The 25,471-nt window shown below is 33.7% G+C and overlaps 1 protein-coding gene across 2 annotated transcripts in view; it reads left to right on the plus strand.

The window, feature by feature from the left end:
• Positions 1-25,471, plus strand: part of LNPK (lunapark, ER junction formation factor) — an 82,150-nt gene that overhangs the window by 21,079 nt on the left and 35,600 nt on the right. For both annotated transcript variants that reach the window (XM_068544879.1, XM_068544880.1), the window contains exons 5-8: positions 573-631; positions 7,107-7,147; positions 13,930-14,013; positions 14,096-14,147. In XM_068544879.1, the coding sequence (XP_068400980.1) occupies positions 573-631; positions 7,107-7,147; positions 13,930-14,013; positions 14,096-14,147 (236 nt within the window). The remainder of the gene's footprint in view (positions 1-572; positions 632-7,106; positions 7,148-13,929; positions 14,014-14,095; positions 14,148-25,471) is intronic.

Below are 25,471 nucleotides of genomic sequence, written 5' to 3' on the forward strand. Positions count from 1 at the left end.
GATGTTTAGCTAAATTTACTTATCAGTTATTTACTTGATGGTAAGATTTTATTTTTTCTCCAGATAGCTTATCCTATTTAGTAGAGAAGATCCCTCTAATATTAAATAACAGGGAAGGAGTAGCAACTTACATTTGTATAATGGTTTGGATTTGTAAAATGTGTTTTTCCCTAACGTATGGGAATAGATAAAGTTTTAGAGTTGATGCTTACCTAGTAAGAAGGGATTTTATAATTTGTTCTTAATCTTTTGGAGGATTCATAGACTCCTTTGAGAATGATGAGGGTAATGGTCTCTCCAGAGAAATGCACTTATGCACACAAAGGCAATTTCACAATTTGGAGGGACCCTCAGGAGGTCCATGGATTTTAGATTGAGAACTCCTCCTTTGAAAGCACAGGTAGACTTCTGGTGGCTTCTGAAAGAAAGGAGTGCTTTTTGATTTTCAAAATACAAAGGGATACAATGTCCCTAACTCTAATTGGAAATGTGTGTTTGTTTTCATTTTATGTGGCTTCTAATTCGTGTATCCTAATGATGGTTTTTGTTTCTGAATTTTGCTTGTTCTATAGCATCTGGAGCATAAGAACGGTGCTTATTTTCTTCTTTTCCAAGAGAACAGAAAGAAATAGTAAGTTTAATTTCGAAGTTTTTATAAATACATTAAAAAAACCCATCTTATGGTGCATTGGTTTGTAATTGAATAACAGGTTGTGAAATGGTATATTGAAGTGACAACGTGGTAAATATTGAAGAGCTGTTTACTGTAAAGTATAAGAAAGGTTATGAATGATCAAACTGGTTCTGTTTTTCAGTTGTGTTATTTCTGTCTTGTCCATTTAGAATTTTTTTTACACAATACACAAAACATTTCATTTCTTTAAATGAAGAGAAATTATATTTATTAAATTATCTTTATAGAAAACATGTTATTATGGAGTAAAATATAGCTAAACATCTTTTGATTTATTCTATTAATTGCATCATTCTCTTCAGGCTCACAACCCCTAGGCTTTTGTTTTTATTGAAGTATGTAAATTATGACAATTTTCCTGTATTCTGTATATGTGCAGATTTTAAAGATATTCAGGTCTTAAAACTATGAGTTATAATTAACCCAAGGTATGCAAATTTCATTTTAAATGAACTTTACATGTGATTTTTTTTCTTGTTTTAACTTTTCATTATAGAATATTTCAAGCATATACAAAAATAGACTGAATAGTATAATGAACACTCATATTACCTATCACACAACCTAAACAATCATCAACTCCTGGTCAATCTTATTTCATTTTTACCCCCACCCACTTCTCCATCTCTGTTATTTTGAAGTATACCCCAGATATATCTATCCATAATGTACTTAAAAAATATGTAAACAATGTACATTATTATACTTAAAAAAGAATTCTTAAAAATATAAAATATTAAACATAAAAATAATAAATTTCCAGTTATCTTACAAATGTCATTTGCTTTAAAAAATATTTTGTTTGACTCAGGATCCAAACAAGGTTCACGCAGATACATAACTTTCAAACTGCCCTCCTCATGTATGACTTATCTTTGACCCAGTTAAGGTTCTGTGATCTAGACCAATGACCATCCCTTTTAGACACCCTTGACTCCTTTGCCTCTCTTTCCCATTCTACTTGTCTGGCAAACCATACCTTCTTTAAATACAGTTATATGCTTAATCTGTGACTGGCAAAACCATATCCTGGTTAAAAACATTTATATGCTTACTTAGTCTATGTCTGCATCAGGAAAGCTGAATTTGTTAGAGGAAAATCATACAACATGCTGACTAGACTCACTTTAAATCTATGATTGCAAATATCAAATGTACACTCAACACTGCTACACAATCCTATTATAGTTCCCTAGTAAATTTACTTTTTTCTCTTTGAGAGTATTATTTGACACTGTATTTCTCCTCAAATCACTAATACCCACCACCATACCAAAACCCCAAAACCAAAACCAAACCAAACCAAAATAAAACCAACCAACCAAATAAAAATTCAGAAGCCACAAATAAACAAAACTTCACAAAATCTACCTGGCCACTCTCACCTGATAGTCTCACTTCATGAAGAAAATAGATATAAACAGGTGAGTGCTATCTCCACCACCAAAAACATAAAGTTAGCCCCATCTGTTACTCCGTATGCTGTCATCCATCATGGTAATTTGGAAGACCGACCTTGATCCCATCTCTGGCTAAGCCTTTCATTTATGCTCTGGATTCTAGATACTCTGACCATCTCATGAACTTTGCTCTTATAGTTATCCCTACCTGCATCTCTTTTGCATTATCTATTTGTATTGGCTTGTCCCTATTTGGCATGTAATCCTGTCTCAATACAATCATCTGGGGGAAAAATCCCATCCTGACTCCATATTCCCTTTAATTTACAATGCATTTCTCCCTCCCCTTCAAAGTTCTCTCATCTTTACCTCCAGAATTATCTTGAATATGACCACTTCTAACTTTCTTTACTACTACTACAATTCTAATTCAGGTCATCATCATCTGTTGCTGGCACTATTGCAGTGGTTTCCTAGCTAGTCCATTTTTAAGGTATAAATCAGATCTTGTATCTCTCCTACTTAAATTCTTCTAGTGGTTTCCCATTGCAACCAGAGTAAAATCTGACCTTAACCCCAACTTTCTGGCTTATGTCTATTTCTCTAACTTCATCTCTTTCCACTCTCCTTTTTTCACCTTTGCTCCAGCCACACTAGCCATCTTTTTGTCCTACAGATAAGTTTAAGTCCTCTGAACCTCAGTTTGCTAGTTTATAAACTAGAAACAAATATTTGTTTTGGCAAGACTGTTATGAGTTTTAACTGATAATATTGTGTGTGAAAGCATATAAAAATTGTAAAGTGTTATGTACATGCGGGCTGATGGTACTGATTTTTCTTTTCCAATTCCTATTTTTATTTTTCTTGCCTTTAAAATTTTTCTTGCCTTGTTTAATGGGTTAGGACCCAGTATAATATTGAGTTGAAGTGGGAATAGCAGGTATCTTTGTCTAGCACCTGATTTTGGTGGAAAAGCTTTTAATTTTTACCATTAAGTATGATGTTTGCTGTGGTTTTAAAAAATATTGATACTTTTAATCAGATTAGAGAAATTAAGCTTACGGCATTGTTTCCAGTGATATTTAGCAATATAGTAGATGCCGGAAAGACAAGAAGAAGTTTAAAACAAATATGATCTCTGACCTCATGGAACTAACAAAATAGTGAAAAATATAAGAAGATTTATTTTAAAAGAGCCCTTGGAAACACTTCTCTAAGGAAAATGTGTGAATATTTTGACTTGCAAGTAGGCACATTAGGACATGCTTATTATATAAAGGAGTTTTTTGCTTTAAAATTTTATTTCACAGATCCTTTCATTTAAAAAAATTGTACAAATTCATTTGCGTAGGTATTGCACGTAGATAAAATCTCTTCATAAGAGATTGTCTTGCAGTCTTACACTTCTTTTTAGCATAAAGTTAGGTACCATATGTATATATATGTGTGTGTGTATATATATATATATATATTTTTTTTTTTTTTTAAGTCTGAAGCTACTGATCATGTCTTGCTTTTTGTTCTCTGTTAGTTGTATTTCCTTTGTTTTACAAGTTGGACCTAGTATAGATTCGAGCAAGGATTGGCAAACTACAGCCTGTGAGCCAAGTCCTGCCCACCACCTTGTACAGCTCATGATCTAAGAATGGTTTTTACATTTTTAAATTATTGAAAAAATTCAAAGAGTAATATTTTGTGACATGTTAAATTTGAATGAAGTTCAAATTTCTGTTTTATTGGAATACAGCCACATCCATTCATTTATGTTATCTGTAGCTGCTTTCATTCAATGATGGCAGAATTGAGTAGTTGTGACAGACTGTATGGTACTCTCAACATTTCAGCCTATTGTAGGATGCACAAGAAATCACAGTGACACTGTTATAACTTGACAGCATTTCATGTGCCATGTATATTGCTGTATTGCGACTATTTTATTTAATATTACCAGTGTACACTCATTATGTAAAAACAAGAAGAGAAAATTGGACTTTGAATGTTACACTTTTAAGGCACAATGGATTATGGACTATTTTATTATCAAAACACAAAGCATTGTGCTTATTATGCAAAGCCATTATAAATGTACTAAAAGAATACACATATACATTGACTATCATGCTAAGTACTCATCATGATACTCCCAATGCACAGAAAAGCAATGTTAGAAAAATTAGAACATTTAAAATGGAATATCTCATCATAGCAGAATTTCTTCATAAAAATAAGAAGTGAAAATGGAACTTAAAAGTAAGTTTATGAGTCGCTTATTTGTGAAGCAAAGAAAGCTATTTACCAATGGTGAGTTAATTAAACTGTGTAATTGCAGCAGCTGAAAAAATGTGTTTAGAGAAAATACTTGCTTGGCTAGTAGCCTTTTTAGCAAGAACAATTGCTTGAAGAATTAAGAACACTGGAAGCAACATAGTTAATTTAAAAACAAGATCATTTAAAAAAAATTATTTCAAGTGATTGTCATTGGCTCTTTTTTTTTTTTGTTTTTTGGCCATGCTGCGAGGCTTGCAGGATCTTAGTTCCCTGACCAGGGATTGAACACGGGCCACCACAGTGAAAGTGCCAAGTCCTAACCACTGGAGTGCCAGGGAATTCCCTGTCATTGACTCTTGATGAGTTGACAGATGTTACTGATACAGCTCAATTGTAGTTTATTTCAGGAGTCAATACTGAACTTGAACTGACTAAAGAATTAGCCTCTGTGAACAGTCTGTGTAGAACACTCTGGGAGAGAATATTTTTAAAGAAGTTGAAAAAACACTAATTTAGTACAACCTGAAGTGGAATCTACTGAGATGTATTTACAACTATTGGTGGTAAAAATATGTGTGAAGCAGAAAGAGGCTTAGTGGATTAATTTACAAAGCTCATGAAACTGTAAGGTGTTTAAATTCTGTGGTTATCCACTGTGTTATTCAACAGCAGGTACTTGCAGAGCATATTTGAACCTATCATGTGTTACTGAACGAGTATTGTCAATGGGGAACTTCATTTGCTCTCATGGACTTAATCATCATCAGTTATGTGAACTTTTATCAGAAATACAAGCAGTTGGATGGATTAGTAGTAGTAGTAAAGTTTTATTGTGATGTTTTGAGCTCAGAGCCAAGACTAAAATGTTTCTGAATGAGAAGAACCACCTTCAACCATTAAGAATGAACTGGCTTTGGAAATTAGATTTTGCTGCAGACTTGATAATGGTTCTTAATGAATTCAACCTAAGAGTACAAGGCAAAACAGTCCTTATATGTGAAACCTATACTGCTATAAAGTGATTTAGAAAAGCAAATAATTTAATGACAAAAGGTAATTTTTTAAAAAGTGCTATGAAAAGTTAAGAAACAAGATCTCCATTCCCACGCAGATTTGCAGCAGATACATTATCTGAGCTCAAACTGCGGTTCCAGCAGTGTTTTTCAGACCTCATGCAAGTACAAAGGAAATTTCCGTATTTCAAAATCCATTTAACTGGAAGTGATTAATTTGCAATGACATGATAAAAGGCAAATATCAAGAGAAGAATCTAAAGAATTTTATAAATGCCTTTCACACAATGAATATGCTCAATTAAAATCGTGATTGTGGATTGATTTCAATATTTAGCAGCACCTATCTGTGTGAAAAAAATTTTTCAAAAATAAAATGTGTGAAATCTCATTACAGATAAACTAACAGATTGACATTTGTGATCAATTTTGAGGATGGGGGACACTAATTCTGAATCTCAATTAAGTGAAATGTTACCCCCCACCTACCCCCCCAGATTCCATTCTTTTCATTGGTAGACCTACGTTACAAAAAATTGAACTCAATTATTATTATATTTGTATTATGTCAATGAAAGTTTTGTGGAAATTTGTTTACTCCTTTAAAAGTGCTCACCTAACTTTGCCTTTTGGCCCATAAAGCCTAAAATATTTACTGTCTGGCCCTTTATAGAAAAAGTTTGCTGATCTCTGCACTAAAGGTTAGATATTTGGCTTGGTCTTATCTAACTAAAGATGACTATTCTCTTTAAAGATGTCAGCAGTTTTTTTCCCCTTTCAGTAATAAGTCTGCTAGAACACTTTGAAAAAAATATATAGTAAAATCATCTTTTCATAAGTTTGTATTTCTTTGGATTTTTACATAAATAGTATTATTTGAATTGGGTATTCAGATGTTTGCTACTCCAGAACTTCAATGAAAAGGCAATAATTTTATTTGTAAATTTAATTAAACATTAAGAACAATTATTTAAATTCTATTTGGTAAAGTGTTTAAATCAAGTTGTAAGTCTTCTTTCCAGCTGGAATAGTATTCTTATACTAGTTCAGTATTTCTAGAGAAAAACTAGAAACCTAAAATAAATTTGTAAAGCAGATATTGACGTTCATAAATTATATCCTTTGAAATGATTCTTTATGTTCCACCAATGCAACCTAACTAAACAGGCAAATCTTGGAAAAGTTTAATTTTGAAAAGTAATTAGAATCCTCTTTCTTTCCAAGTCCCTCCTCAGGTATATAATACTATAGATTTTCAAAGGTTTTCTTTATTAGTGCTCAGTATCTTGAAGATCAAATAACTTAATAAAATATGTACTTCTTTCCTCATAAATAAAGAGAACATTTTTATTACCAATGTATAAAAAGAGAATTGGCTTTAATTTTGTAAATTAACATGGGTGGGATGTTGAAAGGAAGGAGAAATAATAAAAAGTAATATTTCTGAAAACATTTTAAAAATATGTATCTTTTAAAATTTGGAAACGTGTTTTATTCTATATAAAGTCCATTTTTCCCCTCCTGAGCTTGTAATACATACTATAAGCAAACATATAAAATATATATGGGTAAAAATTGAGATGACTTCTGTCTGTACATATCTGTGAGAAATTCTAAAATGAGACTGTTTTCTTGCAGTTGCTTAATGTATATCATTTGACATGATTTTTTTTCTTGTATCTTAAGTATCTTAATATCTGATTTAGTTTTGGTTTAAATCTTGTTTTCTAGATGAAGCATTGGATGATTTAAAATCCCAGAAGAAAAAAATAGTAAGTTAACTTTTATTTAAGTTAATTTATATAAAACTAATAAATTAAGAACTGTGAATAATTAATGTTTATATGTTGTAAGTAATGACTCTCCAAGGAACAAGTATGTTTTTAGATAACAGTTTAATGGTGAAGCTAAGTTATGAATATTTTTGCTAGTTAATAATGATGGACAGGAAAAAGTAGTTAGATGAACTTTTGAGAGTCTGAGTGTCTATGTCAATTGGAAGCTGAGAAGTAAGTAAATGAATCATTTTGGAGGACTAAATGAGGCAGAGTGGTAAAAAGGTGGGTATCCAGATTTATTATTAGGGCCAAAAAAAGACCAAACATCATATGTCAGTTCTCAGATTTTCTTGACATAATAAGGCGAGGAGAGACAGAATCAACAAGATTGGTTGTAAAAAACGAATTTAACATGCAAAAAAAAAAAAAAAAAAAGCCAAAGAAAACTGGGGAGAGAGAAAGAGAGAGTATTTTTTCTTTGGTTTCTTTCATTTTCTATCAGCAGTTCTGATCACATGGGTGTCTGTTGTGGGGCCAGTTAAATGCATCCTTCAGATGGGTTGGAAAAAGGAGGATCAAGAGAGAGTAAGGACTCTAGATGTTTAGAGGTTGATATGCAATAGTTATTTTTGTTTTTTTGTTTTTAAGTTTATTTATTATTTCTGGCTGTGTTGGGTCTTTGTTGCTGTGCGCGGGCTTTCTGTAGTTGCAGCGAGTGGGGGGGCGCTACTCTTCGTTGCAGTGCGCGGGCCTCCCATCACGGCAGCTTCTCCCATTGTGGAGCATGGGCTGTAGAGCACACGGGCTTCAGTAGATGTGGCATGTGGGCTCAGTAGTTGTGGCTCACGGGCCTAGATGCTCCGCAGCATGTGGGATCTTCCCGGACCAGGGCCTGAACCCGTGTCCTCTGCATTGGCAGGCGGATTCTTAACCATTGTGCCACCAGGGAAGCCCTGCAATAGTTTTTAATAAGTGGGTTGAACTTGGTGTTTGGCTTGAATTTACATATACTTTTTTCATATAATTATTTTTGAAGTATAAAAATGATAATTGATAGGAGCATCATGTTATATGGAAACTTAATGAAATTTAATCAGATGCAAAATCAATTTAATGTATTTTAGTCTAACATAATAAGTAACAATTATGGATGAAACTAATAAAAATTATGAAGGTTAAGATTAATGTTAAAAATTGTTCTGTGAATTGGTAAGAAAAGACACTGGTCCTGAGGGATTTAAGTACCTGAAAAATAAAGAAACTTTAATTCTGAAAGGATTCCTTATCTTTTTTATTTGATGCCTCTTCAGTGTTCTGTGAGGTATTTATCAAAATTGCATTGATATTTTTGATGGTCCTAAATTGAAACGTAGAAATATTTCCATTGTATCTTATTATATTTCTGGCATTCTACACATTATGGAACGGCCGGAAATTCAAAGTGAGTAAATACTGATGGTTCTCAGTAATATAGAAGTTGTGATATGGTTGGTTTGGTTTGCTGATGTGATAAAAAAAGAAGAGCTGGTAGTGTTGATCAGAGCCAAGTCTTACTTGTACCAAAATGGAGAAATATTGATTAAAGTAGAAAAGACAAGGAGGAAGACAAAAGAAAAAAGAAAAAAGAAAAAAGAAGAAAATAAAAAAATTCTAAGTGATGAGAAGCTGATTCAATGTCAGTGGCATCACACGAACAGAAAACAGAATCTTAGAGAACATATGATTGGTGAAGAACTCTCAGTAGAGTAACAGAGCAGACGTAGAAAATTCTTTGACAGGGCAAACGAAGCTATTTACTTCTTTAATAGCCCTTGATGGAATCACAACATAAACGATGCTCCATCTAGGTCTGACAGTTGGGAAACTCAGTTCAAGGTTCAATAGTTTTGTATATCTAAATGGTTCATGAGACATCAATATTACAGAATACTTCAGTATGGCATTTCTCTTGCAGTGTATGATTAAAGAAAAATAAGTTGGCTGCTCTAACTCATTTTGTCAATTAGGGAACACAATTTGCATTGACTTGATTGTTTCTGGTTTCAGTACTGTTGCTGTTGGGAACTAGTCCCTTGCCTTTACTGCTCAAGCCCTTAACAGAGCTGCTTTGTTTGAGTAGTAGCGTTATACTTTGTTTAGAACAATAGGTGTTAAGGGTGAATTTGTAAGGAGTACAGTGCTAGCTAATGATTGTACTGGTAATGAGAGGAAAAAGAAGGGACGTTACTTTTGAGCAAAAGCAAAATGTAATCAAAACTGATCTTGTTCCTTGATGTTTAACTCTACATTTATAGCTTTAAAAATGCTGGCAGGAAAAATAGCCATTAGTTTAAAATTACCCAACTCCTAACCCTTCTCTTTCACTAAAAAAATGAATGTAAATTGTATTTACTACTTGATGTGTTATTAAAGGTGGTTTCCTCAGGGATGCATCTCTTTAATCTGGATAGATTTGTAATGTAATTTGTAATTTGTCAAAATGTAATTTGTAACAATAAACATGAATTATCAATTGATTAAAAAGTTAAATTACTTAGACAGGAAAATGAGTGACAACAATGTTTTAAATGTTTTAAAACAATGTTTTAAATCTAAAAACTTAATGTAAGTATTTACTTACTAAAATAAAGCTAGGAATTAATCTTTAGTTACCTAAAAAACCTCCCAAGTCTGGTTGTGTACATTTTGCCACTCACATTTTTTTTTTTAACTTTTAGTTTAAAAAATATCAGTATTCAATAGATAATCGCTTTGTATCCATGAGCATCCCATCAAAACAGTTCAAAATCAAAATCCATCAAAACTCGAGTCAAAATGACCTCTTTAAGTGGCTTCATGAAAATGCTGTGCTTTTTTCAGAATAGTACAGGTCATTCTATGTGGTAATTCCTTTCTGGCATTTCTCAGGCAATTTATATTTTTCCAAGTCCTGAGGAAAATCGGTTGAGAAATTGGGAACCTGGGAAAGAAGTATTACAATTCTCTGAGAATTAGAACTTAACAATCACTACAAATGTTACTGGTTCAAAAGAATCCACTAGTGTCAGTTGAAAGCAAGAGCAAGAAATGCTGACATGCTGAGCTGTAGGTTAATGTGGACATTTCAGGCAACAGGACAGGAGCACATAGAGGAGAAGTGGCACAATCTAATTAGTCAGTCTTGCTTTTGTGGCCATAAGTCTGTTTTATGGGCCCTGTCTCTTATTAATGGTGACTTATTCTTACAAATAAATGTTAATAAGTTTATACATATAGAATACTCTATACAAAATCCTGTGAGTGATATTCCATGAAATAAATTTTGGAAGCAAAATAAGTCTTTAAATTGGCAATTTTAGCATGTGATTCTGTGTGGGGCTGTTAACCTCACTAGAAGTTTCATATGTTACATTTTTATATTACCCAGTAATATTTGCTGGTGTTTTCCAGTGTTTGAATATTCACTGTAGACTACATATCTTTGTAAATACTTTAACAGAAGAAATGCTGAGAGAGATGTTACTGTTATTGTAGAATACTCCTATATGAAATCAGAAAATGATTTAAAATCTGAATTAGTAAAAACAATATTGATTTCAACAGCAAAACAAAATCGGGATAAGCAGACAGTATTTTCATCATTTTAAAAACATGAGTTTAAATAATGCAACATGTACCCTAAAGCTGTGAATTGAAGATGCTTTTAATAATTTGACCAAAGTCAGTACAAAACAGAAGACATTTTTCTACATCTGGAATATTTGTTGTGAAACAAGGATCAAGAATATTGGATAGGGCAATTAATGCTTTGTGTGTTTTAAAATTTTATTTCAAGAGTTATAACTTAAATATTGTATAATTATCTTTCAGAATTAAAAAAATTGACATTTATTTTGTGTTAGTGTTCCCTTCTTTTAGTATTCTCTATGATGAAATTCTATATCAGGTAGAAATAATTTTTATATGTCCTCAAAATATATAATCTTGCCAAAATAATGTTGATTCATAATAAATAAGCAACCATGTGTTTATTATTCTCTTTTTTATTTTTATTTCTTTAATTTTAATTTATTTATTTTATTTTTAAATTTTTTGCTGTGTTGGGTGTTCTTTGCTGCACGCTGGCTTTCTCTAGCTGCGGCGAGCAGGGGCTACTCTTGTGGTGCGCAGGCTTCTCATTGCGGTGGCTTCTCTTGTTTCAGAGCACGGGCTCTAGGCACGCGGGCTTCAGTAGTTGTAGCATGCGGGCTCAGTAGTTGTGACTTACGGGCTCTAGAGCGCAGGCTCAGTAGTTATGGCACGCGGGCTTAGTTGCTCCATGGCATGTGGGATCTTCCCGGACCAGGGCTCGAACCCGTGCCCCCTGCATTGGCAGGCGGGTTCTGAACCACTACACCACCAGGGAAGCCCCTATTATTCTCTTTTTTAAATAAAAAACTTTGAAACTTTTAGTATACTCATATCACAGAAAAACAATTCACTCTTTGTTACATCATTCATTATTATTTGAAATATGTAAAATTTTAGGAAGAATACAGAGTAATTTATAATTTAGGGAATTCTGAGAATTCAATTTCTCATTCCTGAATCCTGATATTAATATGTTGGGTATTTGAAAACACTGCTTGTTTCAGATCCACTCTGAATAACTGAGGTATCATTGAAGATTATGCATTTTTGTGTTAGGTACTGTTATAGACTCTCCTACATTATTTAAATTGCGTAACAGTGCTATGAGAAAGTATTAATGTTTCTGATCTACAAAAGGAGAAACTGAGGCTAACAGACTTGCTCAGTCTTTCTACAGCTAATTAAGAATGGAGATGTACTTTGAACCCAGATCTTTTCTGATGTCATGGTTTCAAGTTTGTATTCTTCCCACTGATCAGATGTCTCCCTATTTATAAAACAAATTATTCACTTAAAATGTAGTAGGAATATATGTGTTAATTAAGCTATTACGTGAAAAAAGAATTTTTCAAAGTAAATGCAAAAGAAAAAGAGAATGGATTTGTACCTTTTGCTTTTTAAAATGATTTTATTTAAGATACTTTACATGTACATAGACATAAACATGAATACTTGCTGAATGATGTACTAGGAATAGCAATCGTTTAATAAAATGACAATTTAGTTTTGAGTTTTATGTATTGTTTTAAAGATCACAGTTGTATCTAATCTTCTTTTTAAACCTACCAATAGTCTTACTCTAGAATTGTGCTGTCCAAATCAGTAGCCACTAGACCCATGTAGCTTTTAAAATTTACATTATTTAAAGTGGAATAAAAGTAGCTACAGTTGGGTTCCTCAGTTGCACAAGCAATATTTTAAGTGATCATTTATCACATATGGCATTGTAGCTACTCTATTGTGCAGATATAAACCACTTCCATCATTACATGTAGTTCTGTTGTTACAGCACTGGTCTGGACCATCAAAAATTAATTTGTAGAGATCAGGGATTCAGTTCTTTGCTATTTCATGTAGATTATGTTGATTTGGGGATAGATTCTATCATGCCCTCTCTCTGTCCCCATCCCAAGTTTTTCCCCAACCCTAAAGTAGTAATGTTACAAACATTTTCTTTACATCAGAAATTTAAACTTGCTTGTTTTGAGAATTTATCATAATTTTGAAATAATTAGAAAAATATTTTAGTTTCACTAAACCAAGGTTAATAAATCATTCATCTAAGCACTTAAGTGTTATATTGAGTTTTTAATGAGGAATCTATTAACTATTGTGGCAGCATATTTTAAATTGTATTTTAACTTGGTAAATGTTCTCTGCTTTGCATTTTAAAATAAATGTCCTTTGGAATAAACATGACATTTAATGAATCTAAGTGGCTCTCAGTGGTCACTGAGAAGGAAAAGGTCCTCTTCCAAGTTTTGCAAAAGCATTTTTATTCTGTATATTAGCTATTTGTCATAACTATGACTGTCTTGTACTAAAGTTAAACTTTTTCTGATATTGGGCTGTAACTGCTAAAATGATACTTTACTAGTGATTACTTTTTAAATTAAACCCACATATTAAGCCATAAAGTGACTTGAGTGCATTGTAAATAAAATTCTATAATAATGAAGTGCTTTAATTACAGTCCCTAGTGTGAGCATAGAACGCAGTAAAATCTTAAGTTCTTATTATGTTCCGTTTTTTCCCTCTAAAGTTGTTTGAATTTAAGTAAAAAAGGGGGAGCTTCAGCTTTTAAAGTCATTTGAGCAAATTCCATGAGAGAGCATGGCTGTTCTCCCAGTTAAGTGAGTTTTCACTGCATTTTGCAGCAAGCTAATTGCTTCTGCTTATAAATAATCTAAAATCGATGCTGACAGCAGTTAATTGGCACAGAGATTTTATTTTGTAAAGCTCTTGGCTAATGACCTTCTTTAAATTAATAGCATTAAGTGCTAGGAGGAAATAAATCTGAGGAATTGCCTGTCATTTGCTTGTCATGTCTAATAACTTCCAATAATGATGGCTGATAGATTTTTGCACATTCCATTATTGAAGTTGGTGCATGTAATTATTCTCCTCATTATATGTAAACAATTAGCAATATTTGGTATTTCCTTGCAGTAAAGCTGTTAAATACAAGTAACATATTAGAGGTTAGAAGCCATTTTAAAATCTGGATTTTAATTATTTGAATGTGGAAGTCTTTCATGCTATCTGGATATATTATGTGCTGTTTATTTTAAGCCTTGTACTTGAATACTTTTTGAATAGGACTTATAAAAGTAAGTAGGGTATGTGTGTTTTAAAGTGTGACAACTTGTGGAAATTTTTGTTTGCAGCTTGAAGAAGTCATGGAAAAAGAAACTTATAAAACGGCTAAATTAATTCTTGAAAGGTTTGATCCGGACTCAAAGAAAGCAAAGGTAAGGCTGTAATATCACTACTATTTTATTATAAATCGCACATTGTAGTAGGTCACTGTAATAACATTATTGTATTTGACAGGAGTTGGAGCCGCCATCTGCTGGAGCAACTATAACTGCAAGACCTGGACAAGGTAAATAACTTTGTAGAAACTGCTGCTGCTGTTGGAAAGATCCATATTTACCCAAGTGAGTTCAAAAGTGTGATAGAGGTGTGAAAAACTTATGTAGGATGCTTTTATGTTAATTTGTTTTTGGTAATTTGGGATATGACTTAAAATAGATGGCAATAAGTTTATTTCATTTTGATTTTATAGAAATATGTTGATGAGTAAAGTTGTTATTATCTGTTGAGATTAAATATATAATTAGTTTTAATCTTTTGAAATTTAAGTGATTTCACCAGTATTTTGTAAGGTTTTTTCCCCCCTTTAAATAAGAGTCTCCTGGAATATCTGCTATTATGAAAATTCTTACATTTTTATGATTTATTTTTTGAGGAATTTAATGAAGATTTTTGTCAAACTTGAGTTCCTTCTAAAGTAACACTTTTAGTTAGGAAGAGAAAAAAATAATTTAGAAATGAGAAAAAAAAATTGAATTACTGCTATATAATAACATTAACTCTTTCTTTTTGAGGTTATATTGCCAGATTACTAGTGAAACCGTTACTATTATGTTATTATTTTAAGTGATTACATAAAGTATTCCCAAGACTGGCACGTGAAAAGATATTTTTGAGTTTGCATTGGCTTCCTTTTTTGTTCTCTTCTCTAGAGTATAATAAAATAACAGGCATACCTCAGATATTGCAGGTTTGGTTCCAGACCACCCCAATAAAGTGAATATCGCAATAAAGTGAGTCACACACACTTTTTGGTTTCCCAGTGTGTATTAAAGTTATGTTTACACTATACAGTAGTCTATTAAGTGTGTAATAGCGTTCTGTCTAAAAAAATGTACGTACCTTAATTAAAAAATACTTTATTGCTAAAAAATGCTAACCATCATCTGACAATGCAGGTTGCCGTAAACCTTCAATTTGTAAAATTCATGTTGTGAAAAAACTCAGTATTCACAAAGTACAATAAAATGAAGCACAATAAAACGAGGTATGCCTGTAGTTTGTAAGGCTTTTGTTGCTATATGCAATATACTATAACAAAAATTTAACTTCTACTCTTATAAATCATCAGAATTGGAGCCTGGTTTATAAAGTTAGGGTGACATTTAGAGCTTCGAGAAGTCAGTTCTTTTATAAATATCCACAAAGACCATGGGTACTAAATAAGCCATAATAGTTTTAGGTATTCTAATTGGCGGAGGTATGTGGGAAGAATCCCACTGTTTCCCATCTTTTTTTTTTTTTTTTTCTTTTTTGTTCCCATATCTCTTCCCTCTTGCATCTCCCTCCCTCCCACCCTCCCTCTCCCACCCCTCTAGGTGGTCACAAAGCACCGAGCTGATCTCCCTGTGCTATGCGGCTGCTTCCCACTAGCTATCTCTTTTACATTTGGTAGTGTATATATGTCCATGACACTCTCTCACCCTGTCACATCTCACCCCTCCCCCTCCCCGTATCCTCAAGTCCATTCTCTAGTAGGTCTGTGTCTTTATTCCTGTCTTGCCACTAGGTTCTTCATGACCTTTTTTTTTTCCCCTTAGATTCCATATATATGTGTTAGCATACTGTATTTGTTTTTCTCTTTCTGACTTACTTCACTCTGTATGACAGACTCTAACTCCATCCACCTCATTACAAATACCTCCATTTCATTTCTTTTTATGGCTGAGTAATATTCCATTGTATATATGTGCCACATCTTCTTTATCCATTCATCCGACGATGGACATTTAGGTTGCTTCCATGTCCTGGCTATTGTAAACAGAGCTGCAATGAACATTTTGGTACATGACTCTTTCTGAATTATGGTTTTCTCAGGGTATATGCCCAGTAGTGGGATTGCTGGGTCATATGGTAGTTCTATTTTTAGTTTTTTAAGGAACCTCCATACTGTTCTCCATAGTGGCTGTATCAATTTATATTCCCACCAACAGTGCAAGAGTGTTCCCTTTTCTCCACACCCTCTCCAGCATTTATTGTTTGTAGATTTTTTGATGATGGCCATTCTGACTGGTGTGAGATGATACCTCATTGTAGTTTTGATTTGCATTTCTCAGTGATTAATGATGTTGAGCATTCTTTCATGTGTCTGTTGGCAATCTGTATATCTTCTTTGGAGAAATGTCTATTTAGGTCTTCTGCCCATTTTTGGATTGGGTTGTTCGTTTTTTTGTTATTGAGCTGCATGAGCTGCTTGTAAATCTTGGAGATGAATCCTTTGTCAGTTGCTTCATTTGCAAATATTTTCTCCCATTCTGAGGGTTGTCTTTTATAAGTAGGATTCTGGTTTATAGAAATATTAGCCTGCTCTTTTGATAAATGTAAAATTCTATCAAAAGTTATGTAAAAGTTTAAATATGATTAAAATAAATTAGTCGTAGAGAATTCCCTGGAGGTCCAGTGATTAGGACTCTGCCCTTGCAACTGCAGGGGGTGCAAGTTCAACCCCTGGTCGGAGAAGTAAGATCCCACAAGCCACGCTCTGCTGCCGAAAAAAAGAAAATTAGTCATAGATACTTGCAATGTAACACCTACTTTCATAATCAGTTTAAATTTTTCTATAATTTGTACTTCTTACTAGTAATTATAAAATTTTTTCGGCCTGCAGGCCAGGTTTCTATACTTTTTACTTGCATGACTGGTAGTAACTTTTCAAAAGTGCTTCTTGAATAACCTTAGTGAATATATTTTTAAAATGTGATATTTTGCAGAAAGCTGTTGCTGTTACTTTAACAAAAATCTGTTTTCTCTCTTATTAAAAAAGAACAGATGTATGATGCCCTTTATTGACATTCTTAAGCATTTATTAATATTAGGCAACATTAGTTCCTTTAAGAATCTAAACTTACCTTTCCTTAGAAACTTTTGAAGCCCCAATTTTTTTCTTCTGCTGTCATATTGTAACTATAGAAAAACCATTTCTGGTCTCTCTACTTTGGATTCCTGCAGCACTGCTTTTGGATATTCTTTTAGGGAGAATTAACATTTAGCTATAATATGAATGAATCATTCACTTCAAAGAATGTATTAAATAACTCTTATGTGTAGACATCATGGGGAATAAAGAGATGAATGTAATATGGTTTTTGACCTTAAGAAGCTTATAACCTATTTTTTTTTAATATTTCTTCTGGGGTACACTGGTCTAGTATTTCTAACTTTTCTGGGTCTGTAGATATTAATTGCTATTTGGAATTTTTTTCCCTATTTAAAAAAGATTCTAAACTGTATCTCAACTTTATTCTAGTTTTTGAGAATTATAATTTAGTTCCTTGTTTAATTTGATCTTGTTATTATAGGTGACTTCGTCATACATTTTATTTATGTTTAAGTTCTGAGTTTCTGTGAGTTTAAAATTTTTATTTCTTTGCTTTGAACCATTGTTAGTCCATCAGTCCCTCCCTCCCTTCCTTCCTTCCTTCCTCACTCCCTTTCTCCCCAACACCTTCTTCTCTCCCTCACCCTTTCTTTTCTTTTTGTTTCTTTCACCTATTTCTGAACTTAAATAATAGAAAAGGGAAAAAATACTAAAGGATGTATGTATGTACATATGTGGCTCTCCAAACTGAATCTAATTGTGGTGTCCTTATTTTACTAGCTCTCTTGCATGTTTTCTGAACCAGAACTTGGGTTCATGTGTAGTAGATAGCTTTCTTTTATTTTTTATTATTTAGGTGTTAATGATATATATTACACTAAGAATGATTATAAAATTTGAGAATAGTATTCTTTGATTTGCTTAGGTGTAGCACTAAAAGGAGTATAATATTTACTGAACATAATACTAACCTGACTGCCAGCCTCTCACGGCCCCACCCCCCCGCCACTTTTTTATCTCTTGTGTTTTTCTTTATTTTTTAAAAAAATAATTGAAGTATAGTTGACATACAATATTGGTTTCAGGTGTACAACATAGTGATTCAACATTTACATGCATTACAAAATGATCTCCACAATAAGTATAGTAACCATTTGTCACCATACAAAGTTATTATAATATTTTTGACTATATTCCCCATGCTGTACACTATATTATATCCCCTTAACTTATTTATTGTGTCACTGGAAGTTTGTACCTTTTAATCCCCTTCATCTATTTCATCCATTCCCCAACTCCCCTCCCCTCTGGCAGCTACCAGTTTGTTCTCTGTATCTGTGAGTCTGTTTCTGTTTTGTTTTGTTTGTTCCTTTGTTTTGGTTTTTAGATTCCACATATAAGTGGTTTTCGTCTTTCTTTGCCTGACTTATTTCACTTAGCAAAATACCCCCTAGGTCCATCCATGTTGTTGCATATGGCAAGATTCCATTCTGTTTTATGGCTGAGTAATATTCCATTGTATACATAAATACATACCACATCTTCTTTACCTATCTATGGGTGGACACTTGCTATTGTAAATAATGCTGAAATGAACACAGGGGTGCATATATCTTTTCAAATTAGTATTTTTGTTTTCTTCAGATAGAAACCCAGGAGTGGAATTGCTGGATCTTCTGGTAGTTCTGTTTTTATTATTTGAGCCAGCTCCATACTGTTTTCCATCGCGGCCGCACCAATTTACATTCCCACCAACAATGTATGAGGGTTCCTTTTTTCCTCCTTGCCAACACTTGTTATTTGTTGTCTTTTTGGTAATGGCCATTCTGACAGGTGTGAGGTGATATCTCGTTGTGATTTTGATTTGCATTTCCCTGATAGTTAGTGATATTGAGCATCTTTTCATGTGTCTGTTGGTCGTCTGTGTGTCTTCTTTGGAAAAATGTCTATTCAAGTCCTCTGCCTATTGTTTAATCAGATTGCTTGTTTTTTTTGATATTGAGTTGTGTATGTTCTTTGGATATTTTGGATATTAACCCCTTATTCGATATATCATTTACAAATATCTTTTCCCACTCAGTAGGTTGCCTTTGTGTTTTGTTGTTGGTTTCCTTCTCTGTGCAAAAGCTTTTTAGTTTGATTCGTCCCATTTGTTTATTCTTGCTTTTGTTTCTTTTGCCTGAGGAGATAGAGCCAAAAAGACATTGCTAAGACTGATATCAAGGGTTTATTGCCTATGTTTTCTTCTAGGGGTTTTATAGTTTCAGGTTTTGCACTTAAGTCTTTAATCCATTTTGAGTTTACTTTTGTATATGGTATTTGATACTTTTGCATGTAGCTGTCCAGTTTTCCCAACACTATTTATTAAAGAGACTGTCTTTCTCCACTTTGTATTTTTGCCTGCTTTGTCATAGATTAATTGACTATAAGCATGGGCTTATTTCTGGGCTCTGTTCTGTTCCATTGATCAATGGGACTGTTTTTGTGCTAGTACAATACTATTCTGATTACTATAGCTTTGTAGTATAGTTTGAACTCTGGGAGCACAGTAACTCTGGCTTTGTTCTTCTTTGGCTATTTGGAGTCTTTTGTGGTTCCTACCAGTTTTAGTATTATTTGTTCTAGTTCTGTGAAAAATGCCCTTGGTATTTTGATAGGGATTGCACTGAATTTGTAGATTGCTTCGGATAGTGTGGACATTGTAACAGTATTAATTCTTTCAACCCATGATCATGGTATATATTTCCATTTATTTGTGTCATTATCAATTTCTTTCATCGGTGTCTTATAGTTTTCAGAGTATAGGTCTTTCACCTTCTTGGTTAAATTTATTCCTAGCTATTTTATTCTTTTTGATGCAATTATTAATGGGATTGTTTTCTCTTTTTTTCCCTTTCTGCTAGTTCATTATTAGTGAATAGAAATGAAACAGATTTCTGTATATTAACTTTCTGTATATTAACCTTCAACTTTCCTGAATTCATTAATGAGTTCTAAAAGTTTTTGGGTGATGTCTTTAGGGTTTTGTATATACAATATCATGTTATCTGCAAATAGTGACAGTGACTTCTTCCTTTCCAATTTGGATGCTTTTTTTTTTTTTTTTTTTAATAGAGCAAGTCAGTAGAGCAACTGCTCCTAATCTCTTTATTTTTATTTATTATTATTTTTTTGAACTTTATTTTATTTATCTTTTTTATACAGCAGGTTCTTATTAGTCATCAATTTTATACACACCAGTGTATACATGTCAATCCCAATCTCCCAATTCATCACACCACCCCCGCCCCCTCCCAGCCACTTTCCCCCCTTGGTGTCCATACGTTTGTTCTCTGCAACTGTGTCTCAATTTCTGCCCTGCAAACCAGTTCATCTGTACCATTTTTCTAGGTTCCACGTGTATGCATTAATATACGATATTTGTTTTTCTCTTTCTGACTTACTTCACTCTGTATGACAGTCTCTAGATCCATCCATGTCTCTACAAATGACCCAATTTCGTCCCTTTTTGTGGCTGAGTAATATTCCATCGTATATATGTACCACATCTTCTTTATCCATTCATCTGTCGATGGGCATTTAGGTTGCTTCCATGTCCTGGCTGTTATAAATAGTGCTGCAATGAACATTGGGGTGCATGTGTCTTTTTGAATTATGGTTTTCTCTGGGTATATGCCCAGTAGCGGGATTCCTGGGTCATATGGTAATTCTATTTTTAGTTTTTGAAGGAACCTCCATACTGTTCTCCATAGTGGCTGTATCAATTTACATTCCCACCAACAGTGCAAGAGGGTTCCCTTTTCTCCACACCCTCTCCAGCATTTGTTGTTTGTAGATTTTCTGATGATGCCCATTCTAACTGGTGTGAGGTGATACCTCATTGTAGTTTTGATTTGCATTTCTCTAATAATTAGTGATGTTGAGCAGCTTTTCATGTGCTTCGTGGCCATCTGTATGTCTTCTTTGGAGAAATGTCTATTTAGGTCTTCTGCCCATTTTTTGATTGGGTTGTTTGTTTTTTTAATATTGAGCTGCATGAGCTGTTTATATATTTTGGAGATTAATCCTTTGTCTGTTGATTTGTTTTCAAATATTTTCTCCCATTCTGAGGGTTGTCTTTTTGTCTTGTTTGTAGCGTCCTTTGCTGTGTAAAAATTTTTAAGTTTCATTAGGTCCCATTTGTTTATTTTTGTTTTTATTTCCATTACTCTAGGAGGTGGATCAGAAAAGATCTTGCTGTGATTTATGTCAAAGAGTGTTCTTCCTATGTTTTCCTCTAAGAGTTTTATAGTGTCCGGTCTTACGTTTAGGTCTCTAATCCATTTTGAGTTTATTTTTGTGTATGGTGTTAGGGAGTGTTCCAATTTCATTCTTTTACATGTAGCTGTCCAGTTTTCCCAGCACCACTTATTGAAGAGACTGTCTTTTCTCCATTGTATATTCTTGCCTCCTTTATCAAAAATAAGGTGACCATATGTGCGTGGGTTTATCTCTGGGCTTTCTATCCTGTTCCATTAGTCTATATTTCTGTTTTTGTGCCAGTACCATAGTGTCTTGATAACTGTAACTTTGTAGTATAGTCTGAAGTCCGGGAGCCTGATTCCTCCAGCTCCATTTTTTTCCCTCAAGACTGCTTTGGCTATTCAGGGTCTTTTGTTTCTCCATACAAATTTTAAGATTTTTTGTTCTAGTTCTGTAAAAAATGCCATTGGTAATTTGATAGGGATTGCATTCAATCTGTAGATTGCATTGGGTAGTACAGTCATTTTTACAGTATTGATTCTTCCAATCCAAGAACATGTATATCTCTCCATCTGTTTGTTTCATCTTTAATTTCTTTCATCAGTGTCTTATAGTTTTCTGCATACAGGTCTTTGTCTCCCTAGGTAGATTTATTCCTAGGTATTTTATTCTTTTTGTTGCAGTGGCAAATGGGAGTCTTTCCTTAATTTCCCTTTCAGATTTTTCATCATTAGTGTATAGGAATGCAAGAGATTTCTGTGCATTAATTTTGTATCCTGCAACTTTACCAAATTCATTGATTAGCTCAACTAGTTTTCTGGTGGCATCTTTAGGATTCTCTAGGTATAGTATCATGTCATCTGCAAAGTGTGAGAGTTTTACTTCTTCTTTTCCAATTTGTTTTCCTTTTATTTATTTTTCTTCTCTGACTGCCATGGCTAGGACTTCCAAAACTATGTTGAATAATAGTGGTGAGAGTGGACATTCTTGTCTTGTTCCTGATCTTAGAGGAAATGCTTTCAGTTTTTCACCATTGAGAATGATGTTTGCTGTGGGTTTGTCATATATGACCTTTATTATGTTGAGGTAAGTTCCCTCTATGCCCACTTTCTGGAGAGTTTTATCATAAATGGGTGTTGAATTTTGTCAAAAGCTTTTTCTGCATCTACTGAGATGATCATATGGTTTTTCTTCTTCAGTTTGTTAATATGGTGTATCACATTGATTGATTTGCATATACTGAAGAATCCTTGCATCCCTGGGATAAATCCCACTGGATCATGGTGTATGATCCTTTTAATGTGTTGTTGGATTCTGTTTGCTAGTATTTTGTTGAGGATTTTTGCATCTATATTCATCAGTGATATTGGTCTGTAATTTTCTTTTTTTGTAGTATCTTTGTCTGGTTTTGGTATCAGGGTGATGGTGGCCTCGTAGAATGAGTTTGGGAGTGTTCCTTCCTCTGCAAATTTTTGGAAGAGTTTGAGAAGAATGGGTGTTAGCTCTTCTCTAAATGTTTGATAGAATTCACCTGTGAAGCCATCTGGTCCAGGACTTTTGTTTGTTGGAAGATTTTAAATCACTGTTTCATTTTCAGTGCTTGTGATTGGTCTGTTCATATTTTCTATTTCTTCCTGGTTCAGTCTTGGAAGGTTATACCTTTCTAAGAATTTGTCCATTTCTTCCAGGTTGTCCATTTTATTGGCATAGAGTTGCTTGTAGTAGTCTCTTAGGATGCTTTGTATTTCTGCGGTGTCTGTTGTAACTTCTTTTTCATTTCTAATTTTTTTGATTTGAGTCTTCTCTTTTTCTTGATGAATCTGGCTAATGGTTTATCAATTTTGTTTATCTTCTCAAAGAACCAGCTTTTAGTTTTATTGATATTTACTATTGTTTTCTTTGTTTCTATTTCATTTATTTCTGCTTTGATCTTTATGATTTCTTTCCTTCTACTAAGTTTGGGTTTTGTTTGTTCTTCTTTCTCTGGTTCTTTTAGGTGTAAGGTTAGATTGTTTATTTGAAATATTTGTTGTTTCTTGAGGTAGGATTGTATTGCTATAAACTTCCCTGTTAGAACTGCTTTTGCTGCATCCCATTGGTTTTGGATCATCGTGTTTCCATTGTCATTTGTCTGTAGGTATTTTTTGATTTCCTCTCTGATTTCTTCAGTGATCTCTTGGTTATTTAGTAACGTATTGTTTAGCCTCCATGTGTTTGTGTTTTACGTGTTTTTCCCTGTAATTGATTTCTAATCTCATAGCATTGTGGTCAGAAAAGATGCTTAATATGATTTCAGTTTTCTTAAATTTACTGAGGCTTGGTTTGTGACCCAAGATGTGATCTATCCTGGAGAATGTTCCATGCGTACTCGAGAAGAAAGTGTAATCTGCTGTTTTGAGATGGAATGTCCTATAAATATCAATTAAATCTATCTTGTCTGTTGTGTCATTTAAAGCTTGTGTTTCCTTAGTAATTTTCTGTTTGGATGATCTCTCCATTGATGTAAGTGGGGTGTTAAAGTCCCCCACTATTATTGTGTTACTGTCGATTTCCTCTTTTAGAACTGTTAGCAGTTGCCTTATGTATTGAGGTGCTCCTATGTTGTGTGCATATATATTTATAATTGTTATATTTTCTTCTTGGATTGATCCCTTGATCATTATGTAGTGTCCTTCCTTGTCTCTTGTAACATTTTTTATTTTAAAGTCTATTTTATCTGATATGAGTATCGCTACTCCAGCTTTCTTTTGATTTCCATTTGCATGGAATATCTTTTTCCGTCCCCTCACTTTCAGTCTGTATGTGTCCCTAGGTCTGAAGTAGGTCTCTTGTAGACAGCATATATGTGGGTCTTGTTTTTGTATCCATTCAGCAAGCCTGTGTCTTTTGGTTGGAGCATTTATCCATTCACATTTAAGGTAATTATTGATGTGTATGTTCCTATTACCATTTTCTTAATTGTTTTGGGTTTGGTTTTGTAGGTCCTTTTCTTCTCTTGTGTTTCCCACTTAGAGAAATTCCTTTAGCATTTATTGTAGAGCTGGTTTGGTGGTGCTGAATTCTCTTAGCTTTTGCTTGTCTGTAAAGCTTTTGATTTCTCCATCGAATCTGAATGAGATCCTTGCAGGGTAGAGTAATCTGGTTGTAGGTTCTTCCCTTTCATCACTTTAAATATGTCATGCCACTCCCTTCTGGCTTGTAGAGTTTCTGCTGGAAATCAGCTGTTAACCTTATGGGAGTTCCCTTGTATGTTATTTGTCACTTTTCCCTTGTTGCTTTCAATAATTTTTCTTTGTCTTTAGTTTTTGCCAATTTGATTACTATGTGTCTTGGCGTGTGTCTCCTTGGGTTTATCCTGTATGGGACTCTCTGCGCTTCCTGGACTTGGGTGGCTGTTTCCTTTCCCATGTTAGGGAAGTTTTCGACTATAATCTCTTCAAATATTTCTCACGTCCTTTCTCTCTTCTCCTTCTGAGACCCCTATAATGCGAGTGTTGTTGTGTTTAATGTTGTCCCAGAGGTCTCTTAGGCTGTCTTCATTTCTTTTCATTCTTTTTTCTTTATTCTGTTCTACAGCAGTGAATTCCGCCATTCTGTCTTCCAGGTCACTTATCCGTTCTTCTGCCTCAGTTATTCTGCTATTGATTCCTTCTAGTGTATTTTTCATTTCAGTTATTGTATTGTTCATCTCTGTTTCTTTGTTCTTTAATTCTTCTAGGTCTTTGTTAAACATTTCTTTCATCTTCTGAGTCTTTGCCTGCATTCTTTTTCCGAGGTCCTGGATCATTTTCACTATCATTATACTGAATTCTTTTTCTGGATGGTTGCCTATCTCCACTTCATTTAGTTGTTTTTCTGGGGTTTTATCTCGTTCCTTCATCTGGTACATAGCCCTCTGCCTTTTCATCTTGTCTATATTTCTGTGAATGTGGTTTTTGTTCCACAGGCTGCAGGATTGTACTTCTTGCTTCTGCCGTCTGTCCTCTCCTAATCTCTTTATTTTTAAACCAGGACTTTTCCAGTCTATAACACCCTGCTAGTGTTGGAAGGTCTTCTGCAGAGGCGGGAGGTGGCTGTGTCTTACCGTGAGGACAAGGACACTGGCAGTAGCCTGGATGCTTTTTATTTCTTTTTCTTGTCTGCTTGCTGTGGCTAGGACTTCCAATGCATGTTGAGTAAACGTGATGAGAGTGGGCATTTTTGTCTTATTCCTGATCTTAGAGGCAAAGCTTTCAGCTTTCTCTGTTGAGTCTTAGCTCTGGGTTTGTCTTATA

Source organism: Eschrichtius robustus, chromosome 5 (assembly GCF_028021215.1).
Source record: "Eschrichtius robustus isolate mEscRob2 chromosome 5, mEscRob2.pri, whole genome shotgun sequence".
NCBI lineage: Eukaryota > Metazoa > Chordata > Mammalia > Artiodactyla > Eschrichtiidae > Eschrichtius > Eschrichtius robustus.